The 26,044-nt window shown below is 38.0% G+C and overlaps 2 protein-coding genes across 5 annotated transcripts in view; both read right to left on the bottom strand.

The window, feature by feature from the left end:
* The window catches only part of LOC122660842 (BEACH domain-containing protein B-like), a 133,755-nt gene extending 113,497 nt beyond the window's left edge, over positions 1–20,258 (bottom strand). For 2 of the 4 annotated variants that reach the window (XR_006332793.1, XM_043856088.1), the window contains exons 1-4: positions 9,216–9,345; positions 8,568–8,829; positions 6,684–6,747; positions 1–232 (exon numbers count right to left, since the gene is read on the bottom strand). Coding sequence is in view for 2 of the 4 variants with exons in the window: in XM_043856088.1 (XP_043712023.1) it covers positions 1–232; positions 6,684–6,747; positions 8,568–8,689 (418 nt within the window). In the remaining 2 variants the exon portion in view is untranslated. Of the gene's footprint in view, positions 233–6,683; positions 6,748–8,567; positions 8,830–9,215; positions 9,346–18,150; positions 18,328–20,139 lie in introns of those variants that run through there. The other 2 variants (XM_043856089.1, XM_043856091.1) reach the window with 2 other exon arrangements.
* Positions 205–25,839, bottom strand: LOC122660844 (40S ribosomal protein S17-like). The gene is made up of 3 exons (XM_043856096.1): positions 25,303–25,839; positions 14,844–14,847; positions 205–217 (listed from the first exon to the last, which is right to left on the bottom strand). The coding sequence occupies exon 1, from the start codon at positions 25,744–25,746 to the stop codon at positions 25,309–25,311; it is 438 nt and encodes a 145-aa protein (XP_043712031.1). The 5' UTR covers positions 25,747–25,839; the 3' UTR covers positions 205–217; positions 14,844–14,847; positions 25,303–25,308.
* Positions 25,840–26,044: the final 205 nt, after the last annotated feature.

The raw sequence follows: 26,044 nt of genomic DNA on the forward strand, positions 1-26,044 counted from the left end.
GTTCAGTCACAAAAGAAGTCAATTGTGCAACCTCCTGACTTAAGGTAAGTATAATTTCAGCCGGATGCCCATCTGAGCAGCCAACAACTACATCAAATCCTGATGAATGCTCCCCAGTATGGAGGGTAGATGAAGAAGCTTCCACCAACTGACAAGAATGCACAGGTTCCCAGTTCTTGTATATAAGAACGAACTGCTTGAGGAAAACATTAAACAACTTCCTCTTTTCCACCTACAGAAGTTACCCCAAAATTAGACTAAGAGAAAATTGGATCAACCAAATGGGGTAAACTACAACTAAAGTCATCATAGAACCCATAACCAAAGCACCTCAGAATAAATAAATGATCAATCACCAATTTTTATATCATATTATACATAAATGCAAGAAGAAAAGGGTGGAGATACTGCTTCATCCTAAATTCATGCAAAGAAGTTCTTCCAAATATGATATGTAATAAATAATAAAGTAATAAACAAGCAAAAGAAAAAAAGATAAGTATAAAATTTCACTTCACGCCAAAATGAAACCATTATAAGTTACAACTACATACAGACACATAGACTTTTTGTGTTTCTTTTATAAGCTAAAAGAGATTCTCAATGCACATATAAAATTGAGATTCCTAAGAAAAAGCTATGGTTGAACAAATGAAAGAAATGATTTCCACTTTTCCAAGGTATATAACGGCTTTCTGAAGAAGATCTTTTGACTAAATTTTCAATACAAGAAATTAAATTTTTTCTACGGGTAACAAAAATTATCAAAAAAAGAAGAAGGGCAAAAGGGCAAGGGCTTGAAAGAACCGAAAACCTCCGGGCCTGCCATTAGCAATAACAAAAAGTATAAACAGACCTCCACAGATCCCCTAAAGTGGGAAACAGAAGAAACAAGTGTAGCCACCCTTGGACTCAAAAGACATCCCAATCCCACCCCCCCCAGCCTCTTTCCAGAAACATTCAAGACTCAGACAAAACCCAGAATTGCAACAATATGGTAGGAGTTGCTTGTAGACTGCACTGAACAAACTACCACATGACAAATTCACATACTCAAGCACAAGTATATCAAAGTAAAAAATTCTCAACGCAACCCCTGATCATTTATTGAAATTCCTAAAAACCCCATAGCTTATCACATCAATTTCCCTAGACTGGATAGAACCCTGCTTCTCATGAGTTTGCTCCCATATCTTTGACAAAGCTCCTCATAGTGCTTAATTATACGTTGAACTATTAGTGAGTAGGAAATTGAGCCACTTCACAAAAAACTGAATAATAATTTCCAGTTTATTTTGCTAACACCTGATAAATCTGATGCTTATTAAATTGCTTTTGCTTGGCAATGTAAACTACATTGCATCTGTTGAGAATTATATGGTAGTGTGATGTTTATTCTATATGCAAGGGTATTTGTGTCATTGGCTTCTTATGTTTTTGGGTTTGTGTATAAATATCATAATATGTGGGTGAAGGGTATTCTTGTAAATTTGTAATATTGGTAGACTTTATATTATAAATACACCATGCTGCCCACGGTTAGAGGTTAATTGCTCTAACTGTGAGCTCTTTCTCCTCTCTCAATCTCTCTTCTTCTCTTCTCTCTCTCTCTTTCTCTTCTTCCTCTGTATCTCAGTTTTGTGCAGGTGCCAGTTTTTTGTGTTTTGATATTGTCACATGGTATTAGAGCACTAAGATCCAGTGTATTTCCATCTTGAGAGTCCTTTTAGGGTTTCTCCTTTGTGGTTCACAGCAACCAATGCTGTATTTGTTCTCTCTGAAACCCTAGTTGGTTAGATAATGAAACATTAGAGTTTCCTGCTGCCATGAAGATTTGCTCTCTGATGAAACTGCTTAAGACATACAGCACCTGCTGAAGACCTACGGCATCTGTTGTCTGCTTCGCCGGTTATCTCTATGTGCAGGAGAGATTTCACTGGTTACCTGCACAGATAATCTTCTCTGCTCCAGATCCTTCTCGGTGGCCAGTATCGTACCTCTTGATCTCTGCGCATGATGCTATGATGTCTATATGAAGACCTTTGTCAGGCTTTCTTGATGGTCAGATCTGTTTTTTTGGCTGTTTCCTAACAAAAAAACTTGTTCAAGTAGGTTTTCTCAAGAAGTCTACTTCTGCCTGTTGGATCATAGTGATACTTTGCAGGACTGTTTTCTATATTGTTTCAAGTAGACATACAAAATTTCAAGCCATTCCGGAGGCCATCTACTACCTGCAGTTGGAGTTCTCTTTCTTCCCTACGATCTGGTTGGAAACTGTTCAAACAGCAAGTTGTTTCTTGCTCTGCGGCTTTGGTCGGTAGGTTGGTGTTGATAGTTGCTGCTGTTCTGCATCTGATTTGCTACTATTTTTTATTTTTGTTCTTGATGCAGAATGATCACCAAATAGGGCTTATTTCGTTAGAAATAGGCCTAAGGTTGGGTTATATCCATGTTGGGCCTTTGTTCCCAAGGGTTTTTTATGTAATAGGCCACTTTAATGAGCCTAAACTAGGGGTACTTAGGTTGCATACGGGATTAGCCCAATACTTAGTTATTTTTATGTTTTTAGATTGAACTGGTTTAGATTTGGTTGCATCCAATTGGTTCAATGGGTCTAATTTAAGTGAAGTGTTCCTATTGGTTAATAGGTTATTTTATCCTATTGGCTAATATGGAATCTTCTTTTAATTAGTTGTTTTTAAGTTAGATTCTTTTATTTTAAGTTAGTAGGGGTAGTTAGGACATTTTAGTATTTTAAATTAGTAATTAGAATTTGATTAGATCCCTTCCACGATTTAAGTGAGGAGGAGATTAGATTGTATTAGGATTTGGCTTAGGACTTTAATTATAAATAAAGGAATCATGGGAGGCTCCCCCAGAACAGATTTGAATTTAAAAAAAGAGATTTCCGTGGCTGCTTGCTGCTCCTTGCTCTCCAAGAGTGTGTGCATCCTTGTGGGCTTATCAAGGTGGAAGGGTGGGTGGAATCCTGCGACTCCTTACGCCGTGACGGCTGGGAGGATCCCTATTTCGAAGGTGGTTTCATCCTTCAACAATCCAAGCTGCTGCCGGAGGAATCCAGTGTAAGTTTGGGTTTTAATTTTCTGTTTTATCCTTTCTAATCCTTTCCCCCAATTGATCCCCTTTATTTTTGGTTTGAATCCCATAAACCCTAACTCCATTAAAGCCCAAAACCTGCAACTCAATTCTATCCAGAATTGCAGAATTTCAAAACTCATCCAAACCCTAACCTTTTTATACCATATTGACCCCCTAGACCTGCCCATTAATACCCTATAAATCCCTTTCCCAATATCCAACCCAAACCCTAGGAATTGACTTAAATCCTAGTGTCGTCCATTCGAACCAGCAGCCCCTTTTGTGATTTGATCCGGTTGTTTGGCTCCTAGTAGGTCTCCTACCTATCTAGGACTACATTAGTTCTGGGTTATAATCCTCTGCAGTTCTGCTCTGTGATCTGTAGCTGAATTTGGTTCTGCCCTGTGACCTTCCGATTGCTCTTGGTTTGACATAATGATTGCTGCATTCTTCTATATTGCTGGTTATTTAATTTTCATCACTATGGCAAGGGTGCAATACCGAGGTTGAAAACACAGTTCAGATCACTTATGGGCCCACCCAGATAATGACTAACTCAATTGAAATTTGTAATGGCAATCCCATAAAATATATGGAAATTTAAACCATAAGAGAAAGGATCAAAAGGGGAAGATACAGAATAAGCTGGGGTGGGGCAAACTTGGAATGGAAAACAATTTAATACAACAACAACAAACTCAGCCTTATCCTAACTTAATGGGGTCAGCTACATGGATCCAAACAAAACAAAGGAAAACTGAGTTCTAGCAAAAAAAAAACGAAAGAAAAGATGGAAAAAGAGGGATGGGGAAAGAGAAGAGAAATGAAAAATGAAAAATGACAAATGAAAGATGAAAGATAGTAAGAGGAAAGAAGCCCAACCCAGCATGACAGGAGAATCTCAGCTAAATGGGGTCTGCTACATGGATCCTTGCTCTCCAATAGGCTCTATCAAAGGTTATACTAGGTACAAGACCTAGGCTATGCATGTCCTTCCTCACCACTTCTCCTATGGTCATTTTAGGCCTGCCCTAGCTCTTTTAGCTCCTTCAATCGGAATCATATCACTCCTCCTTACTAGGGCATCCCTAGGCCTCCGTTGAATATGACCATACCACCTTAAACTACTCTCTTGGAGCTTGTCATTGATCGGGGTGACTCCCACGTCCGCTCTAGTACGATCATTCCGTACTTTATCCTTCCTTGTTTTTCCACACATCCATCTTAACATCCTCATCTCTGCTACACATAGCTTATCAATATGACCCTTCTTAACTGCCCAGCATTCTGCCCCATACATCATAGTCGGTTGTACAACAGTTCTATAGAACTTTCCTTTAAGCTTTAAAGGAATATGTCGGTCACACAGCACTCTAGACGCACTTCTCCACTTCATCCATCCCACTTTAATTCTCTGTGAAACATCATCCTCTATGCCACCTTCTTTACTTATGACTGACCCCAAATATCTAAAATAGTCAACTTTGTGGTATCTCTCTATCCTCAATTCGCACCATATCAGTATCCATCACAGTGTGACTAAAATTACACATCATATACTCCGTCTTCATTCTACTAATCTTAAAGCCTCTTGTTTCCAAGGTTGACCTCCAAAGCTCTAACTTAGAGTTAAATCCCTTTTGTCTCATCCACCAAAACGATATCATCAATGAAGAGCATACACCACGGGATCTCGTCTTGAATGTTCTTGGTTAGATCGTCCATGATAAGAGCAAATAGAAAAGGGCTTAAGGCTGATCCCTGGTGTAACCCAATCGTAATTGGGAATTCCTTTCCCTAACCTCCCACAGATCTCACACTACTCACCACGCCCTCATACATATCTTTAATAACATCCACATATTTACTCAAAACGCCTCTCCTCACTAGGACATGCTAGATTAAATCTCTAGGTACTCGGTCATAAGCTTTTTCCAGGTCAATAAAGACCATATGGAGATCCTTCTTGCTATCTCTATATCTTTCCATGAGCCTCCTCAATAAGTAGATAGCTTCTGTCATGGATCTACCTGCCATAAAGCCAAATTGGTTCACCAAGATATGAGTCTCTCTTCTCAAATGGGCTTCAATAACCTTCTCCCAAAGTTTCATAGTGTGACTCATAAGCTTAATGCTTCTATAGTATTTGTAGTTTTGGACATCACCTTTATTTTTGTCGATCGGGACTACAACATTTCTCCTCCATTCATCTGGCATCTTCCTTGTGTTCATAATCCTGTTAAACAGATTGGTTAACCAATAAACCCCATAGCCTCCAAGGGTTTTCCACACTTCTATTGGAATCTAATCTGGTACTGCCGTACTGGGGTCTTGCCTGCTTTCATCTTTCTCAAGTCTTCTTTAATTTCCGCCACACTAATCTTTCTTACGTATCTATGAGTCTATGACGTGTGGCGTCTTGCTGAAAAATGTAATCGTCCTGGTCATTTCTACTCAACTTATCTCCATTTAGTAGGTCACAAATATAGTCATCCCATCTCTTCACAATGTCCTCATCTCTCACCAACACTCTTCCATCAGCAATCTTGACGCATCTCACCTGATCAAAATCTCTACTCTTCCTTTCTCTCATCTTAGCAACACCTCGCGTCCCTCATGAAGCAGTGTATGAACACATAAGTACATAACTAGACGCTGATTACATTCGTATTATGATTTTGCCTGAGTTCTTTCCTAATTTCTGGGTTAGATGGATGGCACTGGATCCCAGAAACTATAGGCAACTGGTAGATACAACAGTGGAGATTGCAAACAAAGTTGGTGCTGCTGATATAATAGGAAGATTATTTGAGGATCTTAAAGATGAGAGTGAACCATATAGGTGGATGGTGATGGAGACAATTAGGAAAGTCCTTATGAACTTGGGTGCTTCTGATATTAATGATCGTTTGGAAGAAGAACTTATGGATGGAAGCTTACATGCTTTACAAGAGCAGACCAGTGATGAAGACAACGTTATGCTCAATGGGTTTGAGGCAGTGGTCAAGGCTCTTGGGATCAGAGTGAAACCCTATCTTCCCGTGATATATGGTAGCATAGAGTTGCTCTTGAATACCAAGAGTGCGAAGGTGAGACAGCAAGCAGCAGATAAGATCTCAAATCAAGGATCGCCATTGTCATTAAGCTATTTCAAGAGTAGCAATTGATCATGATCCTTGATGCAGATCTGAAGACCTTCCCGCGGGAGATTGAAGAGAAGAAGAGGTCAGCCTAAAAAAGAATTCCAGCGTTCCCTACAAAACCTGCAACTCATCTTCCCCAATCGTTTGGGGAAGATGAGTTGCAGGTTTTTTTTGTTTTCCTTAGAAGGGCATTTTTGTCAGTTCACCCCTAGTTTTTAACACTGTTAGACCTAAACTAACAGAATGGGGGTGTGGGTTAAATTTTAAGAACCTCAGGGGGGCATGCAGATTTTTTCAAAACTGAGATTTTTTCATAATTATGTCAAACCTCAGGGGGGGTACGTGAAAAAAACCCTTTTAAAAAAAAAATCAGAAGATTCACCTACTAAATAAACAAATAACATAAAGAACCAGCATAACTTAACATCTTGCCACAAAAACCTTATCAATGGCATTCTGATGTCTCCTCCAAAGTGTGTTCAGAATTGCCTCATCACCAACTTCACTGTGAAAGAAGAGAAAATATGAAATGCTGTAAGGAGAAGTCGGCATCAAGTTAAATTTATTGAAAAGATAAAAAGGAGAAAGATGCTGCACGAAACAGGGATATCTAATCAAGTTCCAAATTCCAATTATATGGTGAATATTTTTAATCAGCAACAAAGAAGTATATTAAGAATAAGAGGAAGACAACAACAATACAGAAAAATATATATATGGCCCAAGAGCACACCATCCTAAGGTGGCACCAACCACAACACAAATGCAAGCGATACCCACTTATTCATACACCCAGCAACACTGCTACATCATCCCCCCACCACAGACCCAAACAGTACATAGACCAACTAACAAAGGCGAGTTAGGTCTGTCAAAAAAGGGATCATATCCCTCTACACACCTAATTTATGAAACAATAATGCTGGAGTAAAAGTCCTGCTATTGTTCTGCAAGCTTTCTACAATATATCTGTTAGCTAAAACCTAGATGACAACCATAGTTCAAGATCTCGTCTCGTCTCGCCATTTCGGGCAGGTCGAGATTTCCAAAATTTACCGAAATTTCTCCGAAATATGGTATTTTTTCTGCCATATTTCGGCAGTCCATCTCGGTGGATTTTTGGCCATATTAAGGCCTGATACTTCGTGCACACCCTTATTTAAGCTAAATAAACACATTTAAACCTTCATATTGCAAAAAAATGAACTCAAAGTGGTGTTTCACCCTTGATTGACAGCATACAGTCGGACCCTAATGTATAAATAGTTAAATACACATTGTTTAAGTAATATACCGAAATTTCACAAAATATACCGACGTTTGGACTTTTTTCATTTCGTATGGTCATCTCGTCTCGGTAGTGTCGAGATATCTGAAATATCGGCGACATATCGCGAGATTTTGAACCAGGATGACAACCTCTATATGCAACACTCCATATCTCACTTCAATCACCTTGTAAAAATAATTACTCGGTTCCTTTGGGAATCTTTCCATTTGATTTGACCAGTAAGGCCATGTTCCTCCCTCTTCAAATGCCTAAACCAAAGCCATCCTTTTTCTCTCCAAAAGTAACCGTCTCAACAATTCATGAAGTGATCGTTTTTGTGTCCCCTAATTCTCATAGAAGGTTCCTTGGGATTTCCTAAGTCCTTAATTACTCTGACAAGTGCCTTGAACATTAAGAAGATTACAAGGAAGTTAACCGATGTGAACTTTATTATTTATTGGTGAGCTTCCTACCACACCCCCACTCGGACCAAGAATCTAATAGTTTCACCGCAAGATCCCTATTCAAAGATTCTACAATTACCACCAGATCGATGGAAAAGGCCCAAGCATGGATTTCTGCCACAACAAAGATATCCACTCCCTCCAGCTCAGTGCACCTAACCTACTTTTTAACATTACTTCAAACCTGAAAAATTCTCTCAAAGAGCTTCACTGTTTACATTCTTTATTTCTACTAGTATTGTTGTTGCTGCTGATGTTGTTTGTGGTTCATATAAGAATCATATATAACTACAAATAAAAACAATATATTATCAATACCAATAATATTAGTTTTTTTTTCTTTTTGTTTTGGAAAATAAATTAATTTTTATATTATAAGTTCTTCCTTTTGCTTTTCTCATTTTGGCTTGAATTAGTCGCTTTAGAAACATATAACAAACCAGAATGCCAAGTGACAGTCATTGTGCAGAATGTCAGTTTCCTCATCACCAGGCATATAGTAATCAATCATTAGGTTGCATGAACCACAAAAGCAACATGAGATAAGACGACCATCAGTATTACCAAACACTAAAAATCAGATAGAAGTACCTGAAGCAGATCTTTGTACGGGGAGCAGAGAAACTCTCTGCCTGTGGCCAGGAACCAGATTCTTCATGTTTGACAGTAGAGGTTTTTCTAAGAAGGTCAGCAACACCTTTAACAATGTTCATACTTCTCCCCAAGATTTATCCGACATCAAGACTTCTGAAGCAAAGGATATATACAAAAAAGTTTTTTCCAAAACACCACATGTACTGTGCTCCACGATTTGTATACAGAATCGAGAACCACTGACATCGCAACCAGGTTCCTGCAATTCCCAGTGCAACAACATAAACAAAAATAAACAAGAAAAGCAAAGCGTGTTTTAGTAAGGATAGATGCGAAAACAATAGCTAAAGAAGACAATAAGGTGACCAAACAAATTGGTGAGGGGAAAGACTCTATTATATCCAAATTTAACTACATCGATCAACCAATTAATTTATTCGTTTTTTATCGTAATAATAATTAGTGATATTTTTCTACAAACGCAAAAGCAAAAATTATACACAAAATCAATATTAATTGAAGTCATAATTACGAATTTTAGTGGAGAACGAAAGATTTTAATCTATACAAAACAACGACGCAGTTTTTGGAAGCTAACTGACGATAGAACAGTTTCTGAATAATTGAATATGAAATGTGGCTTACCTTATCAGATCAAATAATTTGGATTCTCCAGGAGTTCGTATCGTCTGAAAAGAGATCTGATGTTTCAGGTTCTCTGGAACTTTAATGGCGTCTTATCTATCTTCTAAAAAAAATTAAGAGAGAGAGAGAGAAGAAGCGACAAATTGGTACGGACGTTAATTTTTTAAAAAAACCTATTGATACTGAAAAATTAGGAGCAAGAAATATTTTCAATGGGTTTTTTTTTTTTTTTTTTTTTTTAAGGTTTTATGAAAATTGTACTGGCTAGTCATGAGACGTTGGATTCAAAGGGGTGAACTTCGAGCGTAGATACCACCCGATCCAAAATTGCCACTGAGATCCGGAACTGTTATTACGATCGAACGGATCACTTTTGCTGAAAATGATAGACATATTCCAATAAACTGTAATGAAGAGCAGCCAATCACTAAAATATAAATAAATAAATAAATAAGATTATGGTTGTATAAAATAAATCTAAAATGAAATAAAAACAAAAAACAGAAACAAACGGTCCCCACTCCCACCTTCTCATTCTCATTCTCGTGACGCAAAACACCCTTCAATATATATATATATATTTTTTTTTTTTTTTATTTTTTTTTTTTTTATTTTTATTTATTTTTTTTTTGGTTCACTTCAATGTTTACTTAATTATCTTCTACATCATCGGGATATTGATGTTATCGGCCTTATAGAGTAGGGGTAAGGCGGTCATTTTCTGTCTTATTGTATCTCAATAGCACGGTTCTGCCGGGCAACTCAGCAGTAGATGATCTAAATTGCCTTATTCAACCATATCTACCAGTGACGAGATCAAAACATTATTTTTTCAATCCAAAAAAACAAAAAAAAGGAAAGATTTCATACATGGACGTATAAACCGTGCATGGGAGAATGTCTCTCACAAAGAGTTGGAAAAGTCATAAATCCCCACCCATTAATTAATGCCTTGAAACTCCCTCCCTCTCACATACACGATTTACACGACCGTGTGTGAAAACTTTTCCTAAAAAAAAAAAAAAAGATGTTTATGCCGTGTCCATCAATCTGTATCGGTCAAGTATCAATATCAATCATGGTCATTATCGATATGAATCGACTGATCCAAATACAATACCTAAATCAGTGATATCATGAGATTACGTTCCATGAACTAGATGACTTTAGCCTAAAACTTGCACGATAACAAGGCAACTCAAGTAGGATCTCGAGGGAAAATCTTGTTATTTCTAAGGTAATGCTTGTTTAGTAATAAATGAATATAAAACAAATAGGGTAAATTACAAAACATCACTTGAAATCGAATCGAATCTCAAGTCACCCCCTCCTATTTGAAAATACTTAAAACACCATCTCCTTCAGAGCCCTATATTATAGATTAGTCCCTATCGTTAGTTTTACGCTGTTAACTTATTAAGTCAGCTGGTTAATTTTTTTAGAAACCCTAAACTACCCTTGACCATTGTGTAGTTACTAATTTGACCTTAAAACTAAAAACCCAAAAAATGGATCATCTTCCTCATATGACCTGCTACCACCGCCACTAGTCCTTGCATCTCTTCCCCCTCTCCTTGCATCAGCCATGGATCTAACCTGCAAAAAGCAACCTAAACCCACCGCTATCGGTCCTTGCATGCATCTCTCTCTCTCTCTGTGAAGAATATAAACCCTAAACAAAAAAGTGGGGCGGGGGGCATGTATTTCAACCCCATACACCTTGAAATTATTCTTAACAAAATTGCATGTCACAATTTAGTATATACAAGTCCCTCCATAGTTGCAAACATGAGTGCAAGTTTTGTCTGGCGAACCTAAGCCCGCCCTAAGCTTGACAAGGCCTAAGGTAAGCAATTCAACCCATGGGCTAGGCCAGGGTAGGGTAGGGTAGGGTTGGGCCGGGCCTTGGCTGAAGCCTCAGATTAAGCATGTATATATAAATAAATATAATATAATCATACATAATAATACCATACATACAGTCAAAAAAGAGGGCTACTCCGACTTTGCTTTGCACTAAAATGACAAAAAATAAGGGCTACTAAGGTCAATCAGGACCAAGCTAACTCATTCCAGTCCAACTAGGGTCGGGCTGGGCTAGGTTGAGCCTGGTAGGACTAGGCTTGGGCTGCAATATCCCAACCCTACCTTGGGTTGAGCTGGGCCTGCTTGAGCTAAGGGTACTTAAGGTTGGGCTATGGTGTTTAAAAATCCAAGCCTGGTCCAGCCCGGTTACACCCCTAGTTGCGTAGCTTTTGGTAATTTTTTTCTTTTATGCTATGTTTGGATGCCAAGAAAAAAATTTGAATTTGAGTAAAGAGATAGAAACATAAATCAATTATTGTGTCATCATATTTTTTGACATATTATGTTTTTTCTTTTTTTGCCATCAAAACATAGCCTTAGGTAATTTTTTTATATGTTGGTTTTAACCTTTGAGATAAATTGGGAAGCAGTTTTATGCACGGGAGTGTGGCCTACACCAGCACTCCCATGTGTCTATCTCTCTCCACCTTAAAATAAGGGGGCAGAGGTGTCTTTTCACATGAGGAGGAGAGAGATAGACTCATGGGAGTGCTGGCGTAGGCCACACTCCCGGACATAAAACTTTTTCCCATATTATTTAGTCATGCGTTACATGGAAATTCAAATATGAAAATTCTAAACTTGTTAACTATAATATTTCCCGCCTCCCCTCACCTCCACCTCAATACTTAGGATATTACATGCAATTAAAAAAACCAAGGATAATCCAACATCAAAACATTAAGGCCCCATTTGTTTAGAGGGATTTTATGGGGTGGGAGAATTGATCAACGTTTCTAGTGAACAGTAAAGCCAGAGAGTGTTTGCAATGAATGGTGGGATTTTGAGATTGAAAAAAATAATCCGTACATTTTTTCTATAGAGAGAGAGAGCTCAAGTTGCATTACCACAATTGGCCATAGTATCAAACATATGTTTCAAAGTTGCCAGGGTATCCAAATTAGGGTCGGGTTGGGCCAGGCTTTATAGAATCCTAGCCCAACCCTAAGTCTCTTTATGGGCTCAGCCCGACCGACCCGACTCAGACCTGAAAAATCCACCTGACTCGCCTCGGGTCGGGTGGGCCGACCGATTGGCCCCGATCATGGGGAGGGGAAAGAAATGCATGGGCTAGAATGTGGGAAGAACATTATTAATTTTACATAAAATAACAATATAATAAATTATATTATAACACTTATTGTCTTCATATATAATATATTATATAAAAAAATGTGGGTGAAATTTAAAGTTTATAATGTATAAATTATATCAATATATATTTTATAGTATAACCGAAATCGGTCGGGCGGGCCGGGCAAGCTTAGCTCGAGGCCTCAACCCTAACCCGCCCGACCCTAACTCAAGGTCGAAATTTCCAACCCGACCCGCCCTCAAGGCCAAATATCTCAGCCCGGACCTTGTTCGGGCTCGGGCGGTTCGGTCGACGGGGCCAAATTTGCACCCCTATGCCAGGGTATCCAAATTAAGTTGTTGGGGCGAAACTGACTGCAATAAAAATCCCACAATGAAAAATCCAGACACATGATACCTGAAACATGTTATGTGAAAGCTAGGAAAGTCAATTATGCGGATAATTATCTTGAGACCTGTGAGCAACCCTAGATGTTTTCTCAACCAAAACAAATGAATAGAGAATGGCAAAATTCAAAGATTAATTTCACTTGCATTTCTCAGATGATACAAGATCACCATCAAGATAACATCGTTGTATGCTTCCGCCAGAAAATGCTCTCCTAATGCTATGAGTTACACAAAGAAATGCCATTTCTTTCGCACAAGGTTCAGATGCAACGCAACACACTGTCGTTTTTGGTTGATAGACTGCAAGAGAAATTTTTGGAGTAAATGTGTGTATATTTACTGAAGACCTCACATACCAAATGAGGCAAATACACCCCATAGCCTAAAAAATCTGAAGGAGGCAAATAATCAAGTTCGTACATCATAGAATATGGATGTATTACTTCTTTTTTTTTTTGGTAAATGCATGTATTACTTAATACCTCAAAAATCTGAAGGAGGCAAAAAATCAAGTTCGTACGTAATAAAATGTGCATGTATTACTTAATGGCTCAAATCCAAATGAGGCAAATACATCACATAACCTTAAATATCTTAAGGAGACATATAATTAAGTGTGTACACAATAGACAATAAATAATTGGCCAAATCAAGTGCCCTCTTGATAACCTTACGAGAAACCTTAGGATGGTGGGTGAACCGTCCTTTATGGGTTGAGCAAAACTTTGTCCCATCTTTTATATCATGCAATGATTTAGTTGTATCGGCACCAGTATCAATAACCATGGATACGATGCTATGGCCTTATTAGCGTGATCAACCGATACAATATCAAAAAAATTCAACAAAAAAAAAAAAGGATGCTAAAACCGTGTTAGTCAGTTTGTATTAGTCAAGTATCATTATCGATCACGGTCATTACCAATACGAATCGGTCAATCCAATTCCAATACCTAAAACTGTGATATCATTCGATTAAATTTCATTGAGTTAGATGATTTTAACCCACAAGCTGTTGGATAACAAGGCAACTCAAGTAGGATCCTGAAGGAAAATCTGCTTCTTTTCTTTTCTTTTTTTGGGTAAAGGGGAAATTTACTCGAGAAAAGGGGGTGAGTACAACCAGCACTTCAGGAAAATCTGCTTGTTAGTTTGGCAATAAAATGAATGTAAAACAAATATGAATATTCAATTTTTATAACTGTTTCATGTTTGTCAATGACCTTCCCCAGATTCCGCAATGGCGAGAAGCTCCTGGGTATGTTCTTTTTGTTTTTTCATGTTTGTCAATTAAAAAAAAAAAAAGAATAAAAAATGAAGCAAAATTTGCTTTACTTATTCACACAAGAATCTTTCGAAAATTGTAATATTTTGAAAGTTTTTCTTTCATTTCTTGTCAAACAAACATAACCTCAGAGTTGATCAAATCTTGATGTGTATTGAATTTTGTTTTGTTTATGTATTTTGTTTTTTAGTTTTGCCTATAACTTGTTTTAATAGCTTGTTGAGGCTTTAGATTCCTGTTGCCTTCTTAGTCTTCTTATTATTCCCATAAAAAAAGAGAAAAAACAAAAAAAAGGGAGGGGGGATGTTTTTCAACCCCACACCCTTGAGTCATTGCTAAAACCTTGAAATTATTCTTTAACAAAATTGCTTATCACAATTTAGTATTCACGATCGAGTCCCTGTACAGTTGCAAACAGGGGTGCAAGTTTAGGTTGGTGAACCCAAGCCCAAGCCCGCCCAGAGCTTGACATGGTCTGGGCTGGGCAATTCAACCCATGGACTAGGCCAGGGTTGAGATTTCCAGGCCTAGGGTAGGAATGTAGGATCGGGCCAGGACTGGGCTGAGGCCTTAGGTTTAGCCTGTATATATTAATACATATAAAATAATCATACATAATAATAGCACACATGTAGTCAAAAAACAGGGCTAGTCCGGCCTTGCTTAACCCTAAAATGACAAAATAGGGGCTGCTAGGGTCAATCAAAGTTAACCCGACCCAGTCCAATCTAATCAGGGTTAGGTTGGCTAGTTTGAGCTCAATAGGACTGCACTAGGCTTGGTTGAGCTAAAGGGAATTACGGTTGGGCTGTGGTTTTAAAAAACCTGAGCCCTGCTCAACTCGATTGCACCCCTAGTTTTTTTTTAGGTGATTTTTGAAAGGTTGGTTTTAACCAATGGAATAAATAATATTTAAGGGAAATTCAGACTTTCGTTAAATCGGTTGGGAACACGGGGTGGGATTTTGTAAATGGAAAAAATAATGGGTTTTCTTCAATTGTCCCCATCAAATTGCCTAAACGTACAAATGCCCCCAAAACATTCTAGTCCTCCCTGTTAGTAAGGGTGTAAATGAATAGCCGAAATCCATTTCCGAATCCGTGTTCGTATCCATTTAGCACTATCCGAATCCGTCTAAAAGCTAAACGGATGCGGATATGGATAGGTTATAGCTATTCGAAAAACTATATTTACATGTAAACGGATAAAATATCCGATCCGTATCCGTGTCCGTATTCGTTTAGCATTATCCGAATTCGTCCGAAAGCTAATTGAATGCGGATGCAGATATAGCCCTATCCGAGCTGAATCCGATCAGTTTACAGCTAATTGAATGCGGATGCGGATATAGCACTATCTGAGCTGAATCCGATCGGTTTACATCCCTACCTGTTAGTCTGGGACATTATGTTTTAACGTCTGGCATTTTTTGCACATGGTTAGATCATTCTGCCCTTGATAGGATAAAATGACAAAAATACCCTTACCTAAATAAATAAAAAATACGTGCAACTCCATCTTCCCCAAATCGTTTAGGGTTTGAAGAAAGAGAAAAATTGCAGGTTTTTTCAGATTGGTTAGATTTGCAAACTGGATCTGAAAACACTCCCATCTTCACAGTTTGCAAAGACACATCCATCATTGTCCTTTGATGCGTTCTTCTTTTTCTTCTTCCGGATTAGCAAACAGCGAATACGACAACAAATATTGTAGACGAGCTTCCTTTTTTTCCTGCATAAAGAATTAAACAAAAATTAATATTTCCAAATGTACTCATGATGATAAATGCCGATTTTGGATTCACATCTGATTCTAGGCCATGGCATCTTAAGATCTTCATGATGCATAATACATCCATGGATAGCCTGAGTCTTAGATTGCTTGATAAAGTTTTTAGAAGTAATTCCTATTTCAAGAACAATCCTCTTTCTCCCGCCTCTTCACCCCCCAAAAAAACCCAAATCTGAACAGAGTAGCAGATCTCTGTCAAGTTCAGATTCATTATATAATCAGAATTTAAAACTCAATAGCTCACCACTTCCCTTACTCGGAGGCGGCAGAGAAACAAGAGTAGGCGAAAAAGCCGGTGCTGAAGCTTAGCCTGAGAGTCCATAGAAAGGGTATATCTCAAACCTAGCGACACAACTCGGATTAATAACCCTTCCTCCTTGCTTGCTGCTACAGCAACTGGGGAGAAGAGAATTGGCACGGTAAAGGCAACTATTACAGTCGTTCCCTGATAAATCAGAGCTACACTGCGCCATAGTATACAGATTCTGCAATTGTGTAAAAGTAGCTTCTTGAGTGGCGAATCGATTAGAATCGTTGGCAGCTTTGGTTGCGACCTCGTTCGTCGTATTGATCATGAGCTGGTTAAACTCGATTTTCAAATCCACTCCCATCTTCACAGTTTGCAAATCTAATCAATCTGAGAAAACCTGCACCCTTTTTTTCAAACCCTAAACGATTTGGGAAGATGATTAGTTTTTTTTTGTTAAGGGTATTTTTGTCACTTTATTCTATCAAGGGTAGGATGGTCTAACATGTTCCAAAAATACCAGATGTTAGAACTTAGAACATAACGTCCCAGATTAATAGAGGACTAGAGTGTTACATGGTTTGAAAAGTAGTGGTATATTTGGAATTAATGAAAGTTCATGGGGCATTTGTACGTTTGAACAATTTGACAGGGGCATTTGAAGAAAGCCCAAAAATAATCCATACATTTTTATGTCACACCATTTTTGAAACAATGTTTGTTCCGCCTCATTCGCTCTAAAGAACCACCAATTTGGGCAGGCCGCAGTAGCGGATCATGATCCCCTAACCCCATAGCGTCTTTTCAAAATATTCAAAACTAACACAAACCCAGAAGTGCAACAACACGGTAGGAGTTGCTTATCGACTTCAACAGAACAAACTACACATTCTCAAGCATAAGTATATCAAATAAAAAAGTCTCAATGCAACACCGAATCATTTATTGAAATTCCTAATAACCCCATAGCCTATCACATCAATTTCCCTAGACTAGATAGAACCCTGCTTCTATTGAGTTTGCTCCCATATCTTTGATAAAGCTCCTCATAGTGCTTAATTATACCTTGAAGGGAATTGAGTCACTTTCCCAAAAACTGAATAATAATTTTTGTTATTTTGCATCTGTTGAGATTTCTATGGTAGTGTGTAATTTATTTTATATGTAAGGGTATTTGTGTAAATATCATAATATGTGGTGAGGGGTATTATTGTAATATTAAAAGACTTTTTTATTATAAGGGCAAAATAACGCTACTTGATCATTTTATTTTACTCTGGCAAGTGGTGCAATGGCAAAGTTGAAAACCCAATTGAGATCATGGTTTGAGACTTTGAAGTATTGGTATTGTCTCGCTCGATACGTGTGATACGTAACAGTTTTGCTAGTGGTTGATCCAGATAGAAAATGGCATACCTTACCTACTAACCAATTTAAGCCACCAGCTTCCATTACCGATACAACTGCCTTCTGATGCCACTCCAACCACGTTTCAGAAATACAGCTCTTCAAACCAGTTGAAGGGTCACTCAAACATGCACTTCTCATTGGAACAGAAGAATTCAAACTATTGGCGTGCAACTGAGTCTTCTCATATAAATTTGAGTTTAAATTAATAAAACAGAAAATTATTGAAACCACATATACAAGTATCTTCTGCAACACTTTGGTCTTATCAACGGTAAGATTGGATAAACCTTCGTCAGCAGTTAGTGCACCTGTAACCTTCTTAAATTGGACAACTGTAGCTGAGGAAAACACAAAAAAAAATTAAATAAAAAATATATAACTGCAAGGGAATTCAAAGAAGAACAGAAAGGAGCAACAACAAATAGAACATAACACAAACTGAAGTTTCAAACCCTTCAGACGAACAATAGAAAGTAGGGTCCCTGCCCTCATACATTCTTTACCTTTTGATCTATCCATGGTACCAGCAAAAATACAAGTGGTCTTGACGAACATTGACTTCAAAGACTGAAGATCAATAAGAAAAATTCCGCAGCAGAAAAGGAAAGAAAATATAGTCTAAAACTGAATACCTTTAGTTAGTACTGTAAGCTTTTGTATCCCTCCATAGTAGCCAAAAACTTTACAATTGTGCATTGAGCGAACTACAATTGAGAGCGTATGTAAAAGAGGGAACCTTTCGGCAATGATACTCATACTAAATGAACCACCCGACAAGTCTTGTATAGATTCTGCTGTATTGTTGTTTACTGGATTATCAAAGTAAAAATAAACAAATAAAACAATTGCACTTATGTTATCAACAGAAAATAAATTTATACTAAACCAACACAGGGAAAAGACAATTTAAAATGAATGGGAGTGATTAAAGACCCAAAAGGACAACACCAAATCTCAATTGAAAGTAAATGGTGTCAAAAAAGATTTACACATTCCTGAGTTATAGGTGTCATTTCATTTTGCATTTGCATACTTTTACTATGATCAATTGTAATGTATTGAGAAATGATGTTGGACTTCTAAATAATTATCTATTGCTGCCTTATATGACATCATGTTTAGAAATGCATATGGTTAGCCTATCATTAACCCAAATGCTATGACCCTTGCCAACAGGGGTAAGGTGTTTGATAACCCGTGACAGGTCTGAAGGGTTAATACCGGAATGTCATTCACTGTCCCATGTCTGATGAGTTCATACTGGAATGGGAATAACAGTAAGGTTATCACTGGGGTTTGTCGGGGTCTGATGTGTATATTCCGAAATTGGCGGGTCCCCACAGTAGAATGGTATTCTTGGGAAGACCGATAAGTTCATTCCGTGACTGAGAATATCATACCTACTACAGTAGCATTTATACCTCATAAGACCTAGACATTGATGTTAATAGCATTCTTAGATATAGGTCATGCATCATGGACTATATGCTTGTGTTTGCATGTTTCCCTTGCTGGGCTCAGTAGAGCTCACCCCTGTGGTACCTCTTCTTTTTCAAATAGTGCTACTGGTTCTAAGAAACTAGATGATGTTGTTTTTACTGCTTCTGACTTCCACACCGAGGAGGACCGTACGGTGCAGAAGTTTGAAGTTCATGAAGCTTTCTGCAGATGCGATGCATGCGCATTTACTTAATCTGGCCTAATGGAGCAGGCTAATCTTTTTGTGTTTATAAACTTCTTTTGTGAAATATAATATGTAGATACTGTTTTACTTTTGTACTTGTGGTGCCTTTTGAGAACTATACATTGTATCACAGGTTTCACTTAATATAAATACTCAGTTATCACCTGATTCATTTATTATATTGCTATTATTACTGTTTATTCTCTTCTGCTGCAATGATTTACTGTGTTTATGAACTGTGATTAGAAGTACTACATTGATTGATCCTGGGAGATCAATTGAATGCCAGTTAGCATTCAGTCACACACTCACACCTTGCCCTTACTAACCGGGCCGGGGTGTGACAGTGTCTAGGGAAACCAAGGCAATGAAGGGGGTCTGGACACAAGGCGACACCAACAAGGCACCTAGACGTCTGCTTAGGCGACGCCTTGACAACTTATGGTCAAAAGATTTTACCTACATTTTCAAATGGACTAGTGCTGTAGAATTGAAAATCTGTCTAGTTCAATCACCAACTACTTCAGAACAAATAAACACAATAAATTGTGCAAGTACTCTTTAATCCATCTATGGTGTATTAACAAATTTACGAACTGACCAAACTAAGGCATATATCGACTTCTCAATAAAGAAATCAACTAAATGTAGGATCTTAGGACACAAAATCCTGGTTCTAACTTACGTCCTCAAACCCAAAAGGTCTCTTCAACTGGCATTTTAAAATTATCTAGCATTATATTAAGATTCAAAGGGCATCTTCAACAGAAGATCAAGAAGCATAAAAACCAAGGCGCAAACCTTAATGTGACCAGGATGTGTATCATAAACACGTGTGTGGGTGTGCATGTGTGTGTTAGTGTGTGTACCACTGGGGGTGACCTTGATAAGAAGAAATTCAAAAAGAAGACAGAAACTGTGCAACCCCTTGACTTACATTCAGTCACAAAAGAAGTCAATTGTGCAACCTCCTGACTTAAGGTAAGTATAATTTCAGCCGGATGCCCATCTGAGCAGCCAACAACTACATCAAACCCTGATGAATGCTCCCCAGTATGGAGGAGTTCTTGTATATAAGAACGAACTGATTGAGGAAAACATTAGACAACTTCCTCTTTTCCACCTACAGAAGTTACCACAAAATTAGACTAAGAGAAAATTTGATCAACCCAATGGGGTAAACTACAACTAAAGTCATCATAGAACCCATAACCAAAGCACCTCAGAATAAATAAATAATCAATCACCAATTTTTATATCATATTATACATAAATGCAAGAAGAAAAGGGTGGAGATATGCTTCATCATAAATTTATGCAAAGAAGTTCTTCCAAATACGATATGTAATTAATAATAAAGCAATAAACAAGCAAAAGAAAAAAAGATAAGTATAAAATTTCACTTCACCCCAAAATGAAACCATTACAAGTTACAACTACATACAGGCACATAGACTTTTTGCGTTTCTTTTATAAGCTAAAAGAGATTCTCAATGCAAATATAAAATTGAGATTCCTAAGAAAAAGCTATGGTTGAACAAATGAAAAAAATTATTTCCACTTTTCCAAGGTATATAACGGCTTTCTGAAGATCATTTGACTAAATTTTCAATACAAGAAATTAAATTTTTTTTTAGGGGTAACAAAAATTATCAAAAAAAAAACAGAATAAGAAGAAGGACAAAAGGGCAAAGGCTTGAAAGAACCGAAAACCTCTGGGCCTGCCATTAGCAATAACAAAAAGTATAAACAGACCTCTACAGATCCCCTAAAGTGGGAAACAGAAGAAACAAGTGTACCCACCCTTGGACTCAAAAGACATCCCAATCCCCCCCCCCCAGGAATTTTTATCGTCTCCAGTTACTGCACGGTGCAGTGCTGCATCGTGTGGTGCTGCATAGGCCATGTGGCACAGTGGGCCCCACATGGTGCACATGGCCTATGCAGCCACCGCATAATGTAGCACTGCACCGTGCAGTAACAGGAGGCAACAAAAATCCCCCCCCCCCCCAGCCTCTTTCCAGAAACATTCAAGATTGAGACAAAACCCAGAAGTGCAACAATATGGTAGGAGTTGCTTGTAGACTGCACTGAACAAACTACCACATGACAAATTCACATACTCAAGCACAAGTATATCAAAGTAAAAAATTCTCAATGCAACCCCTGATCATTTATTGAAATTCCTAATAACCCCATAGCTTATCACATCAATTTCCCTAGACTAGATAGAACCCTGCTTCTATTGAGTTTGCTCCCATATCTTTGATAAAGCTCCTCATAGTGCTTAATTATACCTTGAAGGAAATTGAGTCACTTTACCAAAAGCTGAATAATAATTTTTGTTATTTTGCATCTGATGAGATTTCTATGGTAGTGTGTAATTTATTTTATATGCAAGGGTATTTGTGTAAATATCATAATATGTGGTGAGGGGTATTATTGTAATATTAGAAGACTTTTTTATTATAAGGGCAAAATAACCGCTACTTGGTCATTTTATTTTACTCTGGCAAGTGGTGCAATGCCAAAGTTGAAAACCCAATTGAGATCATGGTTTGAGACTTTGAAGTATTGGTATTGTCTCGCTCGATACGTGTGATACGTAACAGTTTTGCTAGTGGTTGATCCAGATATTGTGTCAATTTATATCGGTGACACGATACAGACAAGGGGTAAAACAATTAAAATCCTATTTTTTACAAAAATCAGGGGCAAATATGTCTAATACCACATCGGTATCGTATCAGTTTTACAGCTGACCAATTCTCAATCTGATACTTGATACCGTGCACTAAAACCATGGTTTGGATCACTTATGGGACCACACGGATAGTGAACAACTCAACTGTAATTTGTGATGACAATTCCGTAAAATAGATGACATGGAAGGTGTGATAAGGGAATTAACCCTCGAACCAACATCAATGGAGCAGAAGAATTCGATTGGGACTCTCGGGAATAACCAATTGGATGGCCTGAAAGCTTATGTGGATGGGGTATCAAAGAAGTGTTTCTTCGCTACTGCTTCAACCGACAACAAAGGGGTTGTTTTGACAACCTGCAACTATTGGAGGTGATGACAGAGCCAGCATGTCTCAGGCCAAGCATAATTGCAACCAGAAAGTTGCTACATTGTCATCGAACCCAAGTCACCACTAGAGAGAAGGGTATGAAAAAAGAAACCAAAAAGAAGAAGAGGGGGAAAGGGTCACACTAGGAAGGTGAGAAAGAGGGAAGATAAGAGAAGAGGGATAAGAACGTATAAATGCCGCATCAATCTTACAAGATACAGAAACTGTTCATTCAATTTTCAAATTCTCCAATTACATCAATATAATAAAACTCTTACAAGATAATAGAAAAACTAAATAATCTAGCCAACATCTCAAATATAGAAGAAATCCTACCTAATCTATCCGCCCAAATATATTGAAATAAACTTAAGATGGAACTTACCAAATATGTTCTTATAATTGGTTTCCTCCAATGTTTTAATGTTGACATTTGAAGTTGCGCTGTCATAAATTTTTTTTTTTTATCATAACAAAACGTATCTTTCCTCGCAGTCTTTCCTTATTATGTGGCACATTCATGTTCCTCCTTCTTGCTGCCTTTGTTGGAACGCCTTTGAAGATGCTACCCACCTCTTCTTCCACTGCCTCAGCTCCTCTATGATTTGGACTGGCCTCCTTTCTAGATGTTAGCTCTAGTGTGAATGGACTTGGTGGACAATTGAACATGACTTTTTGTGGTACCTCAAACTGTGATCATGTTGGGAAAAGTAGTTTTTGCTGTCGCTGTACATCACATTTGGATGGAGCTTAATCCCAGAAAATGGATTATCAATTATAGATTTTTCCAGCGGATTTGGGATTTATCATCTTTAATATCATAAGCAAGTTATTTGTAGCCCCTCCTCAAGGCATGTTGATTCTCCTAGAAATAGGCTTATTGTTGTCTCTTGGGATCTCCCCCTTTCATTCTAGTTCGATTGCGGCCTTGTATCGTTTCTCCCTCTTATAGACAAATATTTTGAAACAATCTTCACAAATTTTGTGTATACATTGCTCATTTCAAATGCATGCAATTCACTAACCGTTTGATGTCATATATCATATAAATGGAATGAAATTTTCTCTGTTTTCAGTTATCTATCATGAAAAAGTGACATGGCCTTATTGGCTACTTGGGCCGGAGGTCCATCCATTGGGTGAGTGGACATTGGGTTAACTAGGAGGGACCACAACAAGAAAATGGACCTGAGCTCGAAAAGGGTTGGTTTTGATGTCCAAGTGTTGGAAGTGATCCAAATGATGATTTAATGGATGAAGAAAGTGGGTGTTTAACTAGGCCCGTAGTCCTATTGTCGTGGGCCCATTTTTGTATTTCGTGTCCAAATAAAGTAATTCCAAGATTGAATTTCAAGGAAACCCCTGAATGAGGTGATTAGCCCGCATGTACATGGATTTAGGGATGTACACGGATCGAATCTTTAAAAACCCTTAAAATCATTATTTATTTAATTTTTTATTATTAAGTATTTGAATTTTTTTTTAACAGATTTTTATTAAAATATTCGAATTTTTCCCGGATATCTCTAAACGAATATGGATGTCCCTAAACCGATACGGATGTGGATTCGGATTTCGGTTATCCATTTACATCCGAGCATGGATTGCTTACATACAATTATCTGGCTTTGGGTGCATTCATGAACTTAAAGGAGCCATTTGCAGAGTTTAAGAGGTTGTTGATAAGGATTTACTAAGCCACTGGTTGTTCTGGATTCCATGCATGTTTTGGGCTGTTAAGATATAACTGCTTCAAGGCTATGGCCTTGGTCTCTCTGATTGGCTAAACAGAAGTTCTTGCTCATGCCATATTTGATGTTATATTCCTTTTGTTCTTTTAAGGTGACAGACATAAGGGAACTAATGGGCTTGCTGATATGTTGGTAAACTTTTTGAATTAAGTGTAGATTTTCCATCCAATCCTCCCCGGAAGAGGCTATTGAGCTTAAGATCAGAACAAATGAAACCAACTAAAAATAAGCAAAGAACCTGGGTGATCTTTTATTCTAGTCTTGTATTATTAAATTCCTGTTATAGGAGAAGTGGTGAGAAAAGATATACATAATTTACGTTTTGTTTCAAGTATGACGTCGAATAGAACTGATTTGAGGGAAAGGGTTGCTACTTCAGGGATCACCAAACATTTTAAAAGTGGATGAAACACGGATGGATATGCTCTTTTCTTCAAAGCCATTAGTGCACATGTGGAGGCTTGGAACTAAAAGCTGAATCCAGCTTACTTTGGGTTATGCTGATGTTTTCTAGTCATGCAATGTTTGTAGCCAAGCAAAATAGATGATATTTACTGTTTTCTAGGGAGCAAAAGAAAATCTGAGAAGCACTGCTAACTATTACTTTCTCAATATGGCCACTTGGCTATGCTTCCTTCTACATTTTCCTTGTGGCCTTTGAAAGGTGTACTAACTAACACGTACATTCTCAATATGGCTCATGAGAACAATACGTGCTCTTTCTGGACTTTTTAGATTGTTGCACTTCTTAAACATTAGACAGAGAAGAACAAAATAGCTACAAGAGAATCTTAAAAATGGACCTCAAACCAAAATCTAAGACATAGTGACAGCCCTTTCATGGTGACTCTGCAAGAGAATCCAGATCTACCCTCTGTAATTTGAAACTCAGTGTTGAACCACAAACCCTAAATTTGAAACCGTAATTGCTCTTCACCAGAACAGAGGAGAACGTAACAGCTAAAAGTAATTCGCCTTCCTCCCTTAAAACCCTAATTACTCCCAAGAAACCAAATGCATATGAAACAGAGTCACTTTCAAAATGCAAATCCAGAAACATAGGCACATAGCTAGTCTCACAACAATCCAAACATGGCAAACATATAAAAACCAGAGAGATAGAGAGAGAGAAAATAAAACCCTTAAAAAGAAAAGAAACAATTAATAGCATTTTCCAATGGTAATGAAACTTACCAAAATTATGATCTGCAAAGCTTAAAATGAAATCCCTAATAACCGAATCAAACTATCTAAAATTCTCTCTCTAGTCTTAACTACGAATCAATACTTCCGTGCAGGCCCACCTCCGTAGCCACCACCCCTACCGTAACCGGTTTGAGGAGCAGTAGTTGAATCGGCTTGTTTGATGACGCCAGGAAGGTCAGCCATACCAAGAGCAGTTAGCATCTCTATGGTCTCCTTGTCGACCTCAATGGCATCAGTCTTAATGGCGGACTCATCGGGTACGAAATCCATGCGACGTTCGCGTTCTTCTTCCTGGAGCTTCAGAGAGATTCCACGAACCGGGCCTCTTTGGATTCGCTTCATGAGATGGGTAGAAAACCCAGCGATCTTGTTGCGGAGACGCTTCGAAGGGATGATGGCGACTTCTTCTAAGACCTTCTTGTTGGTGTGGAAATCAAGGGTCATTCGGGAGTAGTACCTCTCGATTACTTGTCGAGAGGATTTCTTCACTGTTTTGGTGCGAACACGTCCCATGTTGGGCAGCCGCTGTTGGAGAGAAGAGAACGACGGAAGGAAGGGGTTGGCCGGTTAGGGAAGGAGCTAGCTGCAACTGAAACTGAGATAGAAGAGGGCTAGGTTTACTTTATAGTGAAGAAATTCACTTCACTTCTCTTCGTGACACAGAAGATTACCTAAATAAAAATTAAGAGAAAAGAACCCTACCTAGTGGGATGTCCCGCGTGCCCACAAGATCTAAAATTTCAACTCAGATTCGGAACTGTTATTACGATCGAACGGCTTACCTTTGCTTTTCTGAAAATGAATATTCTAA

Source organism: Telopea speciosissima, chromosome 5 (genome assembly GCF_018873765.1).
Source record: "Telopea speciosissima isolate NSW1024214 ecotype Mountain lineage chromosome 5, Tspe_v1, whole genome shotgun sequence".
In the NCBI taxonomy this organism is placed as follows: domain Eukaryota; kingdom Viridiplantae; phylum Streptophyta; class Magnoliopsida; order Proteales; family Proteaceae; genus Telopea; species Telopea speciosissima.

What these genes read in the sequence shown, in the direction of transcription:
- LOC122660844 (XM_043856096.1), bottom strand. Translation starts at nt 25,746, where the DNA reads ATGGGACGTGTTCGCACCAAAACAGTGAAGAAATCCTCTCGACAAGTA.